Source organism: Triticum urartu, chromosome 2 (genome assembly GCF_003073215.2).
Source record: "Triticum urartu cultivar G1812 chromosome 2, Tu2.1, whole genome shotgun sequence".
NCBI lineage: Eukaryota > Viridiplantae > Streptophyta > Magnoliopsida > Poales > Poaceae > Triticum > Triticum urartu.
Window position 1 is genome coordinate 741,029,803 of NC_053023.1, and position 15,337 is coordinate 741,045,139.

A 15,337-nucleotide genomic window follows, 5' to 3' on the forward strand; every position below is an offset into this window, starting at 1 on the left:
GAATCAGCGTCATTTGAAAACTGTCAGCACAAACATGGCGGTTTTTTGAAAAAAACGAAAGGCGGTGGTTTTCTGAATTAGGGTCCTCAATTATGGTGGTTTTTTGCAATTTACTCGATATCGTGGTCGTGTCGGATGTGCTCGGAAGTGTTGAAAAAGTCCCCCTCCTTGATTGTAATGAAACCATGTTCGAACAGTTGTTGCGCCTGGTTTACTGTTTTTTCCTCCTCTCCACCCACCTTGCCACCTGCCACCTCACCCGGCTCCGACACCAGCAGATTTTATTGGTGGCCTCGGGGCATAGGAGTGTAGAAGGTGACAACTGGAACCACATTATGGTAGCCAGAATAATCGCACACCTTCCTCACCTGCTCAGGTTGTAGCTCAATTGCGAAGAGTTCGTCAAGCGTACTAACGAAAATTACATCTGCTCCCTCAGCAAAGCCCACCACTCCCACTCTGTAACCATCATGCAAGCGAGCACTAGTTGGGAGCAAATTGCACAATGAGATGACCCGGCTCAGCGCCCATCGTGCATCAGTGCCATCACTCGCCTCTCTTGTCCACAATTTGAGATGCGGATGCAAGTCTTGGATTATTCCTAGCTCGCCGTCCTCTGTGAGCACGAGATTATATAGGGAGTCGCAGTGGTTGTCGTTGTCTCTGGGTGCGCTGAACACAGTCAGTGAGTGGCTTGACAAGTCATACTCGGAGTTATTTACCCAAAACCACTACATTATGGGCTAGGGTAACAACTTGGTACCACATTTGAGTCAGGGTACAAAAAATCATCAACTCTGCGCCTAACCTATAACTCCGAGCACTAATTCTCCGATAAGCTCACGAAAACAGTGAAACTGACAGGTTGGCCCCACTTGTCGGGCTGACGTGGCGAAGACCAAAAACTTTGACCGACCGATGTGGCAAATGAGACTTGGGCCCCACCTGTCAATGACTAGAGGGTCATCTTCTTCACAACATTCTTTCTATCAGGCATTCCATCGAGCACCTTCAGTGCGTTCATCCTCTGGTCACTGACGAAGGCACAGCATGCCATGGCGCGGGGAAGGGGCGCGGTACTCACCTTCAGCACGTATGCGTGCTCGGACGCGGGGAGGTAGCACTGGAGCAACATCCTCGTGAGCGGCAGCGGCCGACGAAGCATGGTGAGGCGAGGAAGACGGCTTGGGGACTCGCAGCTTGCCGGTGTTGGCGGCGAAGGCATCAAGAGGACGTGTCGAAGCCTAGGGACTAGTTGCGAGGCGCAGGGATTCACCGGAGCAGGAGATCGAGGCACGTTCGTGGTCGGACGTGAAGAAGACGACCGCGGCGTGGCCAATTTTGGACGTCCGGGTCCAAGAACTCCAGTACGGGTGCTTAGGGAGGCATTCCGGTGCTCCCAGACAAGATGGTGGGGCTTGGAGTGGTCTCTCGCCATGAGAATGGTGGCCGGCGGCGACCGCGGATCGGGGAGGAGCTGCTATGGGCTCCGTGGGGGTGTGGACTCCGGCGGCCGATGCGGACGCCGTACGGGTCCTGGGCACCAGATCCATGGAAGTGGGGTTGCGGGCGTCCACATCCGGAGCAAGCGGCGGCCGGCAAGGCAACCGGCCCGAGTGGTGCTGCTCGGGGCGAGGCGCGCATCGCCGGAGCGGCCTGGAAGAGAGGAGGAGGTTGATGGCGGGGGACGCGGCGTCTCGTCAGGCGTTGGGCTGCCGGCGGGGACGACCGTGGCGGCCGACCATGGCGGCGGAGGCATGGGTCCAGCCTGAGCATGGCCACTGGCGAGGTCCTTTGTGTTCGCTGGTTGAAGAGAGAAAAAAGACAGAGAGGAGAAAGGAGGAGGTGCGTGAGGATGACAGATGGGACCTACATCCACCTCAGCAAATTGTCCAGATAGGCATGCCACATCGTCTCGACATGTGGGCCCTACCTGTCGGTTTCGCTGTTTTCGTGAGTAAATTCGACTATCAGTGCTCGGCGTTACAGATTAGCCCCATTATTGATGGTTTTTTGTGCTTTGACTCAAATGTGATACTAATCTGTTACCCTAGCCTATAATGTGGTGGTTTTAGGTAAATAACTCTCATACTCGAGGATCGACCCCCACCGCCCGATGACGTAGAAGATGAAGTAGAGCAGAGAGCTGGCAACGAGCACGCTAGAATATTCAATGAATTCCACTAACATGGCTTGTGCCGAAGTCAGCTGGCCCCAGGCACGGGTCTCCGACGAGTATAAGCACGCGGAAAGGGACGTGGCAAACTCATCGTCATCGTCATCAGAGGAGAAGACGAACAGCACATGGAAAGGGCCCCCGAGGCAGTCGCGATGGTCGCACCCATCCGCCGCGCAGAACACGGCCGCAGTCGAGTAGCCGCGCTCGAACGCCGCAGGCAGAGGTACGCGCCGCTGGGAGCCCGTGATTGGCTCCCACACGAGGAGTTCCTTGGCGTCCTGGAGGAAGAGGGCACGGCCGTGGCGGCAGTCGAGTTACCGCCTGGAGCGGTGATCCGGGGCGGCGAGAGGGAGAAGGGAGAGGCCGTGGTGGGGATGAAGCGCTGGCTGGGGTTGCCGTGGAGGAGGCCGAGCACGGAGGGTGCCCCGTGGAGCTCGTGGAGGCGGCGGCGGAAGCCGGGGCCGGAGACGCTGTTGCCCCGGTCCTTGCAGACGAGGGAGGCGCGGAGGAGGCAGGCGGGGTCGTCGGGTGGGAGGCGAAGGAGGATCTCTTCGACGAGCTCCCCTGGGAGCGCCGGCAGCGGTGCTGCCATGCTGGCCGCTACTCGTTCGCTAGATCAGGGTGTGGGTCTGGGTCTCAACGATGAATTCTGTTACACTGCGTTTGGATGTCTGTATTGAGGCTCAGAAACTGATTTGGTATCGATAGAAGTCCAATTCAGCCGTTTGGATGTGCTCTGTATTAAAGCATGGAAACCTGGCCCAATACAGAGCCTACCCCCTCACACGCGAATGCACCCTCCTACAATACGGACCCCGGAGGCTCCGATTTCTGCTGAATTCACCTCGCTCCAATCTCCCGCAAAACATACCGGTTCGTTCTCCCGAAAAGAAAAAGAAATCGATGAGGCGGCGATAATCGCGGGGGAGTAACGCGAGATCCGTGCGGCCAGCCGAGGTCGATGCGGGCACCGACGGCCGCGTCCAGGGCTCCTGGCCCTCTCCCCTATCCACTCCACCGGCAGAGCCCGGTTGACTCCACCACAGCGCCCTGCGCCGCCTCCAGCGCGGCGGCCATCGGTGCCCTCCGCCGCCGGTCCGTCCCCTCCTCCCCGCCTCTCCATCTCCTCCGGTGAGGTTGCCCTCCCCTAGCCTTGCTGATTTGTTCTTCCCTGCGCTCCTCCGGCCGGCGAGGTAGCCCTCCCAAACTTGGACGCGCTGACTGCTGGATCCAGGAGGCTGGCGATGGGGCCAGGTTAGGAGGTTGGCGGCTGCCGCTGGGGCAGGCTCAGGAGGTCGACGGCTGGCTACGGAGCAGGTCTAGGGGGTGGCGCTGGTGCTTGTATGTTGTTCTTGTCCAGCGCCTTATCCACTGCATCTTCTGATTCATAGGTGATGAAGCCAAAGCCTCTGAGTTGCTCAAGAACAAGAAGATGCAGTGTTGTACAGTGCTAGTGCTTGTGTGTTGTTCTTGTACTGTGTAGGTTTACAAAGTAAACAGATTTGTGTAGCGTTCGTGCTTGTGTGCGGATCTTGTATTGTGCTCAAGAACAGGAAGATGCAGTATTGTGCAGAGCTGGTGATGAAACCAAAGCCTCTGAAGTAAACAGTATATGTTAGTTTTTAATCAAATATGCTGCGAAGATTTCATTTGATACATGTAGAGCAAAGCATGTCAATATGCAATTCTAAAGTTTGCCATCCAAACATGATTTGGAATTGAAACCTAACTAGGATTCCATGCTTCAATTCAGCGACCAACCAAACAAAGGAATTCGTATTGTACCCATTACAGTTTCATGGCTGAATTGGTATTCCACCCAATTCAATACGGAGCCCTCTAATACAGACATCCAAACACAGCGTTAGCGTTTTTTTTTTCTTTTTTTAGCAAAAGGAATTGTGTTAGAGATCTGCAGCAAGAGAGGAGGATGACATTCTACTTCTTAGCCCGGCCAGGGAGAGAAAGCCGTGTCACAAGTTTACTGAAAACATATATTCCTCAAAAAATGTACTGAAAACGTATCACGAATTTGAAAAAAAAATCTCATGATTATTTTTAAAAAATCATGGAGTCAAAAAAATATCCCAAGTTCAAAAAATGATTGTGGATTAAAAAATAATGAATATCAAAATATGTTCATGACTTCAAAAACAAGCTGGCGAGTTTAAAACCAGTCTGTTAGAATGATCATGAATTTCAAAAAATAAAATTGCAAGTTCAAAGAATATTTGAGATCCGAAAAAATGGTCATGAATTTAAAATCTGTCCACAAATATGAAAATAGTGGCAAGGTATAAAAGGGTAAATTTTTTAAAACAGTATTAAAAAATAAACGGCAAAATTAGAAAAGCCAACAAGAAAAAACCTAGAAAAGAAAAGAAAAAAATGGCATGGGAGAGAGAGAGAGAGCGCGCTGGAGGTGGGGGGCCGAGGGACAGTGGCATTCCTACCTTCCTCATGATGCTTGGTCTTTTAAGCGCGTTCTCATTTCTAGGTGTGACGCTCATGATCCTTCAACACACTGCTTCGATCAGAAGGGCAACTCCTCTGCGGGATGGAGCAGGGGCTCTGGTGGCAAAAGCCCTGGCTTTGGTACACAATCGAAGATCAAGAAAGACGGCGACTAAGAGGAAGTCATGGATGGATGAGCCGGAGAGTAACCTTCTTAATCCGTCCTCTATGGATGCCAACGACCTCGGCGCTCTAAAGCCCGTGGGATGCTTCCCTACTGGTATGGGGGGTTCTTCTTGACCGAGACAAGCATCACTTCTCACGAGAGCAGCACCCGGGCTCCATTGCAGTGTTTGCCTGCATTCCTCTGCACCCCTTCGCCGAGAAGTTTCTCGTTGAGCTTGGCATCGAGCTAGCTCAGTCGCATCCCTCTATGGTCCTTGACTCCTTGTGCTGCGGAGGAGCCACTCGTGCTACTGCTTTTCCACTTCTTCATCCGCGACCAGCAGGCCAAGGCGGCCCCCGACAGATCTATTCCGAGTCTGTCATAATTCACAAGGGTACTATACAACAACTCTATTAATTAGATAAGAAAACAAAAACATGCCCACAGTTTGATAAACCCCATTTAACTATCCAAAAAAATTGAAGTGGTCATGAAATATATTTTGCCATAATTTACATTGAAAAGTAATTAACGTATGTCTACTAAAATCTAGGTCATCTCCCAAGTCTGGGACAAAAATAAAGAACAGAGGCCAATGCAAGAAGCAATACCTTTCTCAACTTCTGTAAAGAAAGAAAATCAAAAACTTGGATAAGAGTAGAGTAGAACAGCAAACGCAAAATGGCAGACACTTTCTGCAAAATTCTCAGTGTCCTGCATGCAACCCTGATAACCAAATCTTCCACCGTCTACTTGACGGGAAGTAACAGGGCTCGAAAGAAAAAAAAGGAAGAAACAGTGGTCTGGAAAAGAAAAAAGAAACAAATGTCCTACCATGCCAAAAATGGAAGAGCTAAAATGTTGCCAAGATCGGTAACAATCGTACGCTCGGACTATTATTTTTGCTACCTTTCTATACGCGAACACATCTACTGTACAGCCCTGGGAGGAGGACAAGGGAGGCAGAGCCTTTTACGTTCGCGTAGTGGGCTCAGATCGCCAGGGCTCCATCAATGGTGTCGCTCTCGTCGTCAGAGACCACAGGCTTCGTTTTCGACATGACTCGAGAGAAGCCGTAGCCCAGGGAGCTCCCACTTGTAGAACAAAGCTGTGAAAAAAGCAAGCACCACCGGTTAATCAGAAGAAATTTATTATTGTCCCAGCAACTTGATAAGCATCTATTGCATTCATCGCGTCTACTTATTGTTGTTCCTTCTGGATTGTCAACGAAGAAGCAGACAACAATGTCCTTTTGAGTTTTGAGACATGGACAAACAAACCACTCCGCTGAATTAATATGAAATCTGGAACTAGCATTTTTCCACTAAAAATGTTTGAGAAATACCTAGTACTCCCTCCGTCCCATAGTAGTGTGAAAAAACGTCTTTACATTATGGGACGGGGGGAGTTCATTTTAAATCATGCAAATGACCATATGCTGTGTAGCACTACTCTTTACCGAATGGCTAGTAGTTCTTCACAAAGCGCTACTATAACAGATGATGAAAATTCACTGCAAGCTATTTTTATATCATGTTCAATTCAAAGCAATTGCATCTTTTAAATATTTTTTATCTGCTGTGTCATCCATAATAATTTTATGGTTAAAGTGTTAAGGATAAGATCACTAAGTTATGATACAACCACACACCTCCGTAAGCTCTGACAAATGACGATTCCTGAACTCGTTGATGGTTGTTGCAATCTCGGACATTGGAAGTTTTGCCTGTGATACAGTACATGAAGAAAATGGTGCTTATGCGTCAAATTCAATACTTTTCTGAATGAGCACATCAGAACAGAATAATAGCGGAGCTTACTTGAGCAAGAACAGCAGCAGCCAATTGAAGACTTGGTTCTAAGGTCTCAGGGACAACCTAAAAAAGTTTTGAATGCAGTTTTATCATAAATTGTATAAACATAGTTGACGGTGATAAAGTATATGATTAGAAAAACAGGGTAGATAATGACAAGAATACACATGGAAAGAACAGCACAAGGGAGGTTGGCTACTAAGTTCTTGATTTCCAATGCATTGAACAATAATTGTACTTGTCATGAATGGTTTTGACATGATTCTGTGTTCAGCCCACCCACCAGTAGCGATTGTACATAATAGGTAGGGGCGCCCGCTTGTTTACATTCTAGTAAATCGACTTTTATAACACTGTGTTTCACATGGCAGGTTGCTGAATTGCAATTTGTTCTGATAAACTAATAAAACCATTCACATTCCAAATAATTAGCCAAACCACATGGCCTTTCGTCATATAAGTTGCCCAAAATAATGTTTTAGGACCACACAATAGATTGCTTTGTGGTGTTTACTTACCGCTGATGCACCAGCTTTCTCCAAATTAACACCATGATCAACATCATGTGCTCTGACAAATGTCTTCACATTTGGAAAGTATTTGCTCAGAGCCCATACAGCTCTATAATTCGCACCAGGAGTATCTAAAGTAATGGCAGCAGCACATGCCCTCTCAGCTCCAACTTTGTGCAGTACCTAGCCAAAACCAATAAATCATTGCTTCTGTGTTTTGACAAGCGTATAATTGAGTTCTGTAAAATTATGCATACCTCTCTGCTTCCTGCATCACCGAAATATACTGGTAGATCAAGTGCGCGCCCAACTGCCACCCGATCACTGAAAAGTATCCCAGAATTAAATGGTGGAAACTGCACTAGACTTTATTAGATAGGTTGACAAATTGACTATTGATTATTGAACAAGCATAATGCAGTAGACTAAAATAGATAGAATGGTAACCAAATTACACTAGTTTGTATGGGTCTATCATAATGGAAGTGGAACCAACAGTAACTAGAAGTAGTAGGGTGTAAGACCCATCACTCCAGGGTCGCTACTATTTTCCTAGTTTCCAAGTCAACCTTACTGGATCCTTCAAGATGGTTTGCCGACAGATACTGTTTGCTGATATAGCAGAATTTAACTCTAGTTACATGTTAATCATCAAAGAAGCATGATAGCAACCATTAGTACACAGCATAGCTAAATCCTAAAACTAGCAAAGTAATTCGCAGACTTAAGCATTGATATACATATCGCAGCCATACTCATGGAGTCATGGATCAACACTTGACTGTAGTAATGAAAACATGTTTCACTACATTTGAATAGTTGTGTTACAAATAAGGTTATTTCCATATCCAGTACCATACCTTCGAACATCAAGCGCAACAAATGGAATTAACCGTTCTGACAGGAGTTGGGCGATGATCTAGCACAAGGAAAAGATGTATTATCAAAACTATTGAACATAGTAGATATAATAGCTCATGAGGATAGCATGACAAACCTGCCCAACACGTCCAAATCCCAAAATAATAATATGGCCTTGCAAGTCATCCGTCTACACAAACAAACAAAATTATAGCTCAGTGAGAATCAGCATCTTATAGGAAATTAAATAGATGCCGTAATATCACTTGTAAGCAGAGGAGATTGTACAAAAGTAATGATATTCTAACTTGAAGCAAACTTATCTTGCTTTGGGTATTTTTCACATCCGGCATATACTACTAAGCTGGCAAATACCTCATATACAATTACTACTCCCTCCGTCCCAAAATTCTTGTCTTACATTTGTCTAGAAACGGATGTATCTAACACTAAAACGTAACTAGATACATACGTATTTAGACAAATCTAAGACAAGAATTTTGGGACGGAGGGAGTACTTATCAACTAAAGTTCCTTATATTGGGGAAAACAAGCCGCTTGCATACAGCGCCCCTGACCTAACTGGCTTTTGGACTACTTATTCCCTTGCTTTTGTGATTGTTTTCAGGGACAGGGGTCATATGACTTGCAACAATTAACAATGCCTGTTCTAACCAATGTTGGCCTAACTTTTGCTTGTAAACATAATATCTATAACATTTTTGTGCAAACAGGCATTAACTGACTGTTCCTTGCCGAGTAATGGCACTAAATTAGAACAAACTATACAATCCACTAAGTGACCAACCAATCAACGTCAATATTCAGATGGAGGCAGGCAAAGGGCACCTTGCTTTCAGTTTAGTTGGTTCAGAAGTGGTTATTAAATTTCTTTCAAGATACCAGCACCATCATGTAAGGAAAAAACTTTATTACTCCAGTATAACTGAGAAATTAAATGCAAACAAATTCCTTTTCAAAATAAATGTCCAATTTACAGATGGCCATTAGTGCTAATAGTTTAGTACTGACACACTGAAAGTTACTATATCATATATATACTCCCTCCATTCCGATTTACTCGTCGTGGTTTTAGTTCAAATTTGAACTAAAACCACGACGAGTAAATCAGAACGGAGGGAGTACTTAACAAGGCTTCTAATGTATGCTGTTTGAGTTATTAAGGCTGCTCAGTTACTTAAAAAGAAATACATTATCTGGCTTTATTATACACATAACACAAGGAATGCACAGCGGTGTGCATGTAAATGCAGGAAGTTGGGCATACTTTCTGACAGTACGGATTCTCAAAGTCAGAGATGACGGTTCACTATTTTAAAATTTAGACTAAGAAAAATGTTTTTTTAATTAAGCCATGATTAGAGATAAAGCCATAAAGGTAACCAAAACAACAGGTGATAGCTGAGCTGACCAATGACAAAAAGAAAGAAAGAATATACCTCACTTTCCACTGGCAATAAACTCCTGACATCATGCTGCTCAAATTTTGATGCTAGAAACTGCCCTCCAGCAGCTAAATATGGTGTCATAGCCATTGAAAGGCCAACCACCAAAAATAATAATGACGATAATTGAGGCGATAGAAGACCCTGCAAAGACACCGTTGCCATTTATAAAAATTATTGCTCCCATAATAAACTCACGTGTGAGAAAGAAATATCTCATCGCCTATAAGGCAAACAATAGGAAAAACACAAAACACGAGGTACAGTCATAGAAAATAGTAAATACAATACCTGGTTAACGGCTTCTCCAAAGGCAACAAAAGCAAACTCCCCACCAGGTGCAAGCAAAAGACCAACCCGAATAGCAGCTATGGTGGAAACTCCAAACACTCTACCAATAAATGTTACTAACAGTGTCTTTCCAATAATTAAGAGACCTAATATCAAAGAGACTGCTGGGAAGTTTGACAGAAACAGCTTTGGGTCAATAGACATTCCAACCTGGAAAGAAACAAACCAGGGTAAGCATTAAGAAGGTATCAAATATGGTCGGAACTTTCAAAAGGAATTAGAAATGTTCTAAAGTAATTCAAGCATTGATGTTTAAGAAACAAATTTCTGAAATGTTAATGCCATGTAAATCCAAAATAAGACAAACATAAGTGATATGACACCAATTAGTGGCATTCTTATGATTCTATGCATGGCAAGTTGTTGAAAGAAAGAAATAATAGCTCTACGAGCAAAATATATTGAAACAATAAGAAATACATGAAGTTGCCTGCTAGAAAAGAAATAAGATATTATTGCGTGTTGACAGCATCAATTGAGATAGCACAAATGATCATCAATTGTATTTAAAATATATGATACGAGAAACTTGCAATAATAACGAAATTCTGCAGTAAGATTAGAGTGGAGCGAAAACGGTTCAATATTGAACAGTTAAATGAAATGAATAAGGATTTCATGTGGGTCAATGCATATGTCGATGACTCCATGACTAATGAACTAATAAACAAGAATTGACCTATTATGGTATCTGCAAAACTGCATTATATATCTGCTCCATCATATAAGAATGGTACACTCTGCAACAAAATCCTAATGGTATAGGTTACAGGAATTAATATCTAGTGAGATTGTCTTCAGAGCCCTCACCGTCATAAAGAATAGACCTAACAGAAGGCCACGGTAAGGAGCAATATCCGACTCAACCTGCAAGGAGAACTCTGTTTCTGCTAACAACAAACCAGCCAAAAATGCTCCCAGTGCCATCGATAAGCCAGCCTATAAAGAAATGTACAACAATATGAGACGTAGATTTCAGGAAAGCAGGCTCAGAATTAATCAAATAAAATACATACCCGAGCAGTAAGAAGACTTGTCCCAAATATAACAAGGAGAGTATTTGCTGAAAATATCTCAGCATTCCGATTTTCAGCAATTTGCCTGTAAATTGGCCGAAGGAACTGTTCAACAACGAAAATGTGAGTCAAACAGGTACAATCAAATTATAACAAATGCAGGTGCAAAATAAAAGGACTAAAACGCACACACAACAGCGGCAGCTATACATAAATGTGTGGTATGTATGTGTGCTTGTCAAGCTGGCAGTTAAGAAAGAGTTATGCAAAGTTTCTCATAAGATAAGCATGCCAACTAAAATGAACGAATATACAACTCACCAAACGACCTCCAGCAATGATGGCAGTTATAGCAGCTATTGCCTTTACCGCAGCCATTCCCATAGCTTCCAATATTGCTTGGAAACCAACCTGTAAGAAGCAGAGAAGGTATCAAGGGCCATACCCGTACTGTTCAAACAGAAAGGCTAAACACATGGCTCTGGACATTAGTGCAATGAAATATCATCATGTTCACATAGCTCTGGACATTCAAGAACATTATGGAAGAACATGGGTTTTATAGTGCTCGGTAGAAGTGAAAATCAGAGAAGAGAGTTCAGAAACTTGGGTGAGCAGTTTATGTGATGTGGATTCTTTGAAAAATGTGTAAAATGGTGTGCATCAAGAAAAAAAATGTGCTAGCTCGACAAGGGAAAAGCACATGACATAAAAAGCTTACCCCTCCTTTTGAAGAATTAGGTGATATGAGTGGGATCAATATCAACAGAACCACCACGGCCAGATCCTGGATACAAATTAAGAAACATCTGTTAAAAAGAAGTGCAAGGTTGCCATTATCAAAAGGTCGGCTCATTTCTTTCACTAAAATGAGATACTACAACTGTACCCATGGCCAAAAAACAAAGCTTATGAACATCACCGAAGGGGCATGATAAAGTACAATGGCAATAACATAAGGAGAGAGCCCTGAAAAGGTATATGTCAGACCATGCTGAAATTGTACCTGGAAAAGTAGCACAGAAAATGTGGCGCGTCCATGTCGTGATGTGCTCTCCCCACGCTCTTGTAGTACCTGGCGAAGCAAAAAACAGCAAGTACTCAACAGCAGAGCAACAAAAGATTCTGATAGAATTTTGAAGAATGCAGATAAATATGTAGACGAAAGAAAGCACTTCAATAAACCAAGTCTACGCCTGAATATTCAAAGTATGACCACAACATAAATCCGGCCAATCTACTTATTCCCTGAAGAAATTGCTTCTGATGAACAACTTCATTTGATTGTGATAATTGACTTGTGCTGAAAACCAACCTAGCAAAATTCAATAAATAAGATAATTGCCGGTTACAAATCATACTTGCAAGACGACAGCTGTGGATGATAGAGCCAAACCACTCCCAACAACAATTGCCGCTGGTCCTGGTAGTGCTGCAAAACGGTGAGCTGCCAGACCAACAACTGCTGTAGTAACCAACACCTGTCGATTGTTACAATTTGTCAGGGAGTAATCTGCATGGACAACTGCTTGATGATTACATAGGCATTGAAATTACCTGAGCAGAGCCTAATCCAAAGACATACTTCTTCATCGAACTTAACCTTTCCACAGAAAGCTGCAGATACAAAAATATATTAAACTGATGCTTCCTGAAAGAAGAAAGAATCTTTAGAACCACTCAGCTTGTACCTCAAGGCCAATGTTGAATAACAAGAACACGACTCCAAATTCAGCAATTGCCTTTGTTCCATGGACATTGCGGATGATAGAAAGACCATAGGGACCAATGAGGACACCAGCAGCAAGATATCCAAGAACAGGACTACCTAGGATATCAAAGTGCATATAATAACTGAGCAAGTGAGCATACAAATATAGTGGTTCTTATCAAGGTACATACACATAGCAGATAAACATATCTCACCTCCAGGTATTTTCTGGAATAATGGTACAAAAACAACACTGGCCAGCAGCAAATATAGTACGTCAAAAAGCGAAGCTTCTTCCTCATTTACCTGAATAGGGCAATAAAGGGCGTAAGGAAGCTAAACTTCAAATTAGTTTACATGAGCGGTAATAGAGTGGTCAGACAAATGAATTATGAAACTCACTGATATACAGGTTCAGATTAAACAGGGATAAATACCTCTTGATGAGGTAAGAGCTCAATTAGCTTCTTTATTCTTTGTGGTAACTGCCGTATCTCGCGAACTATGGGCTTTGCAGTGGAGGTAACTTCTTCAATACTTGTGGTGGTTATGCCTGGCTGCTGAAACAATTGACTATTCTTCTCAGCTCTATTGAAGAAGAATGCCCTATGGTACACACACAAGGAAATCGTCATTTGAGGAAGAGCTGGTTCAACTACTGTAAAAGGAAGCACCCACGCACGGTTATATTTATTCCACAGGTCAACAAATGGGCATACTAGAAGAGTATACAAGGTAAACAGATGGAGATATGCGAAATCAAATCTTTACTGCAAAACAGAAGCCAAGAAAATGTATATATCAGTTACCATGAAACTCACCCTGCGCCAAGAAGCAGTATCCCGGCAACAAGAGCTGGTGCTTGTTTTCTTGCTGATTTCATTAGCCCTCGGAATACGGATGTAGGTGTAAATTCTCCATCCGATTTGGAGGAGAAGAAAGACGCCGAGAAAAAACGAGACGACCTCTTCAACGATGATTTGGAAGACTCCTGCTTCTTCCCTTGCTTTGACTTATCTACATCAGGTTCAGCTTCTTTCTGAGGCTCAACAAGCAACTTGTCACTGCGTTCTTCAACAGGCATTTCATTAGACGGTTCAAGCGGCTCGATGCCTTCAGCAGCCAAGTCGCTAATCTGCATCAAACGCTCGACATTTGACACCTCATCCCTTTCAGAAATGTCAGCCATGCCGTCACCGCTATAGTCATAAACATCAGAAAGATCGTCCTCTTCGTCACTCATGTGCCCATCAGCAGCTGGCACCAGCTCCACAACGGACTCGACCGCCTTCTCCGCCTTCTGTAACGCCAGCTCCGCGTCATTCACGCGCTTGGCCGCTTCCATCTCAAGAGCCACGGCCTGCTCAGCCAACACCATTATATTGGAAACATCCTCCTCGGCCTTGGAGGCGTCCAGGAGAGCCCTCTCGGCGAGCTCGGTCAGCCTGTCAACCTCCTTCTGCAGCTCCATCTTCTTCCCCTGTACCCGCCCGAGCTCCTCCTCGCATTTCGACAAGCTGGCTTGGCACCCCTTAATCTCCTCCTGAGCAGAAGCAAGCGCCTCCTCCTCAACATCGTCGAGGCTGACCTCCAGCTGCCCGACGGAGCCCCTCTTGGCGTCCAGCGCCTCCGCGGCAAGCTGCAGCCGGGCCTCGGCCATGGAGAGCGCCATGGTGGCCTTGCGGACGGCCTCCTTGGCGTCGTCCTCCTTGCTGATGATCTCCTGCACGGTGGCCACGGCGGCGGACACCTCGGTCTGGGCACTGTCGGCGCGGTCCTTGAGCGCGATGGCCGACTCGGATATGCGCTGCGCCTTGCCCTCGAACATGGTGCTGTTGAGCCTGGCCACCTCCAGCTCCTTCCTGGCCTTGTTCAGCAGGTCACGGAGGTCGTCGACGTCGACGGCGGCGCTGCGGGCCCTCTCCTCGGCGTCGGACCCCGATGTGGTGCCCGGCTCGTCGCCGCCGTCGCTGCTGCCCTTGGTGCCCTCCAGCGGGCCGTCCACGTAGGCCAGCGAGTCGTTGCCCTGGCACCGCGGTGGCGGAGCGGTCTTCCCTCTGAGGCTGAGACGGGCCGAGCCCCCGTGGTTTGGGGCGGCATAGAAGAGGCCGCTGCTTGAGCCGCGGAGAGCCGAGGCGACCATGAGGTTCCCGCCCCCGCCGCCGTGGACTCCGCCTCTGTGCCGAGGTCGGCGCAGCGAGCAGGCCCCCCGGAGAGAGGCGGCGGCGCCGATCTGCAGGCCCGGCGGGCGCGGAGACGCGAACCTGGACAAATCCATCCCCTCCTGCACCTGCGGGGGCAGAGAAGAGACGCAATCGAAAATCAGGATTCAGGGTAGGCGGGCGGCATTATTGGGTAGACAGACAGTGCGCCGGGAGAGTTAAACACCGCCGGAAATGGCGCTGGTCAAATCGGGCGGCGACGGGTTCTCCATGGAGGAGAAGAAAAATCCTAAGAGAAAAATGGGGGGGCGGCCGTGGATTGGAGCCGAGCGGGGGAATGAATCCGGCGGAATCGAGCGACGGGGGAGGGGTCGGGGGAGGGGCGGCGCACTTACCGGTGGGGCGGCGGGGCGGGGCGGGGCGGGGCGGCCGTGGAGTCCGAGACGGCGGGCGGACGAACCAAGGGGAAGGGGGTTTGGAGGGGGGAGGTTTGTCAGGAGAGGAGTAGGAGAGGGAGGGGGCGCCTCATTTCGGCTCTGCTTCTTCTCTTCACTCGCTCTTTGGGGGCTGGGAGGGCCGGCCGCCTCTTCTCTTGCTGCTGCCGCTGCGAACGGAGGAGACGAGGCTGCGTGTGTGCACTGCAGA

At 46.5% G+C, this 15,337-nt stretch overlaps 1 protein-coding gene and 1 pseudogene across 1 annotated transcript; both read right to left on the reverse strand.

Annotated features, from left to right (window-relative positions):
- Positions 1–2,055: 2,055 nt before the first annotated feature.
- LOC125538445 lies at positions 2,056–3,188 on the reverse strand (annotated as a pseudogene).
- Positions 3,189–5,462: 2,274 nt separating this feature from the next.
- LOC125540386 (K(+) efflux antiporter 2, chloroplastic-like) lies at positions 5,463–15,337 on the reverse strand. Its single transcript, XM_048703997.1, has 21 exons — positions 15,088–15,337; positions 13,352–14,820; positions 12,968–13,136; positions 12,746–12,836; positions 12,511–12,647; positions 12,377–12,436; positions 12,181–12,300; positions 11,826–11,894; positions 11,541–11,606; positions 11,141–11,230; positions 10,820–10,924; positions 10,614–10,742; positions 9,744–9,953; positions 9,447–9,596; positions 8,123–8,176; positions 7,986–8,044; positions 7,383–7,449; positions 7,132–7,308; positions 6,620–6,676; positions 6,451–6,525; positions 5,463–5,907 (listed from the first exon to the last, which is right to left on the reverse strand). The coding sequence occupies exons 2-21, from the start codon at positions 14,806–14,808 to the stop codon at positions 5,791–5,793; spliced, it is 3,459 nt and encodes a 1,152-aa protein (XP_048559954.1). The 5' UTR covers positions 14,809–14,820; positions 15,088–15,337; the 3' UTR covers positions 5,463–5,790.

Coding starts and splice junctions, on each gene's coding strand:
- LOC125540386 (XM_048703997.1), bottom strand. CDS start 14,808: ATGGATTTGTCCAGGTTCGCGTCTCCGCGCCCGCCGGGCCTGCAGATC. Junction 12,837..12,967: donor AGCTCTTACCTCATCAAGAG/GTATTTATCCCT, acceptor TGCCCTATTCAG/GTAAATGAGGAAGAAGCTTC. Junction 5,908..6,450: donor ATTTGTCAGAGCTTACGGAG/GTGTGTGGTTGT, acceptor CTTTTTTCACAG/CTTTGTTCTACAAGTGGGAG.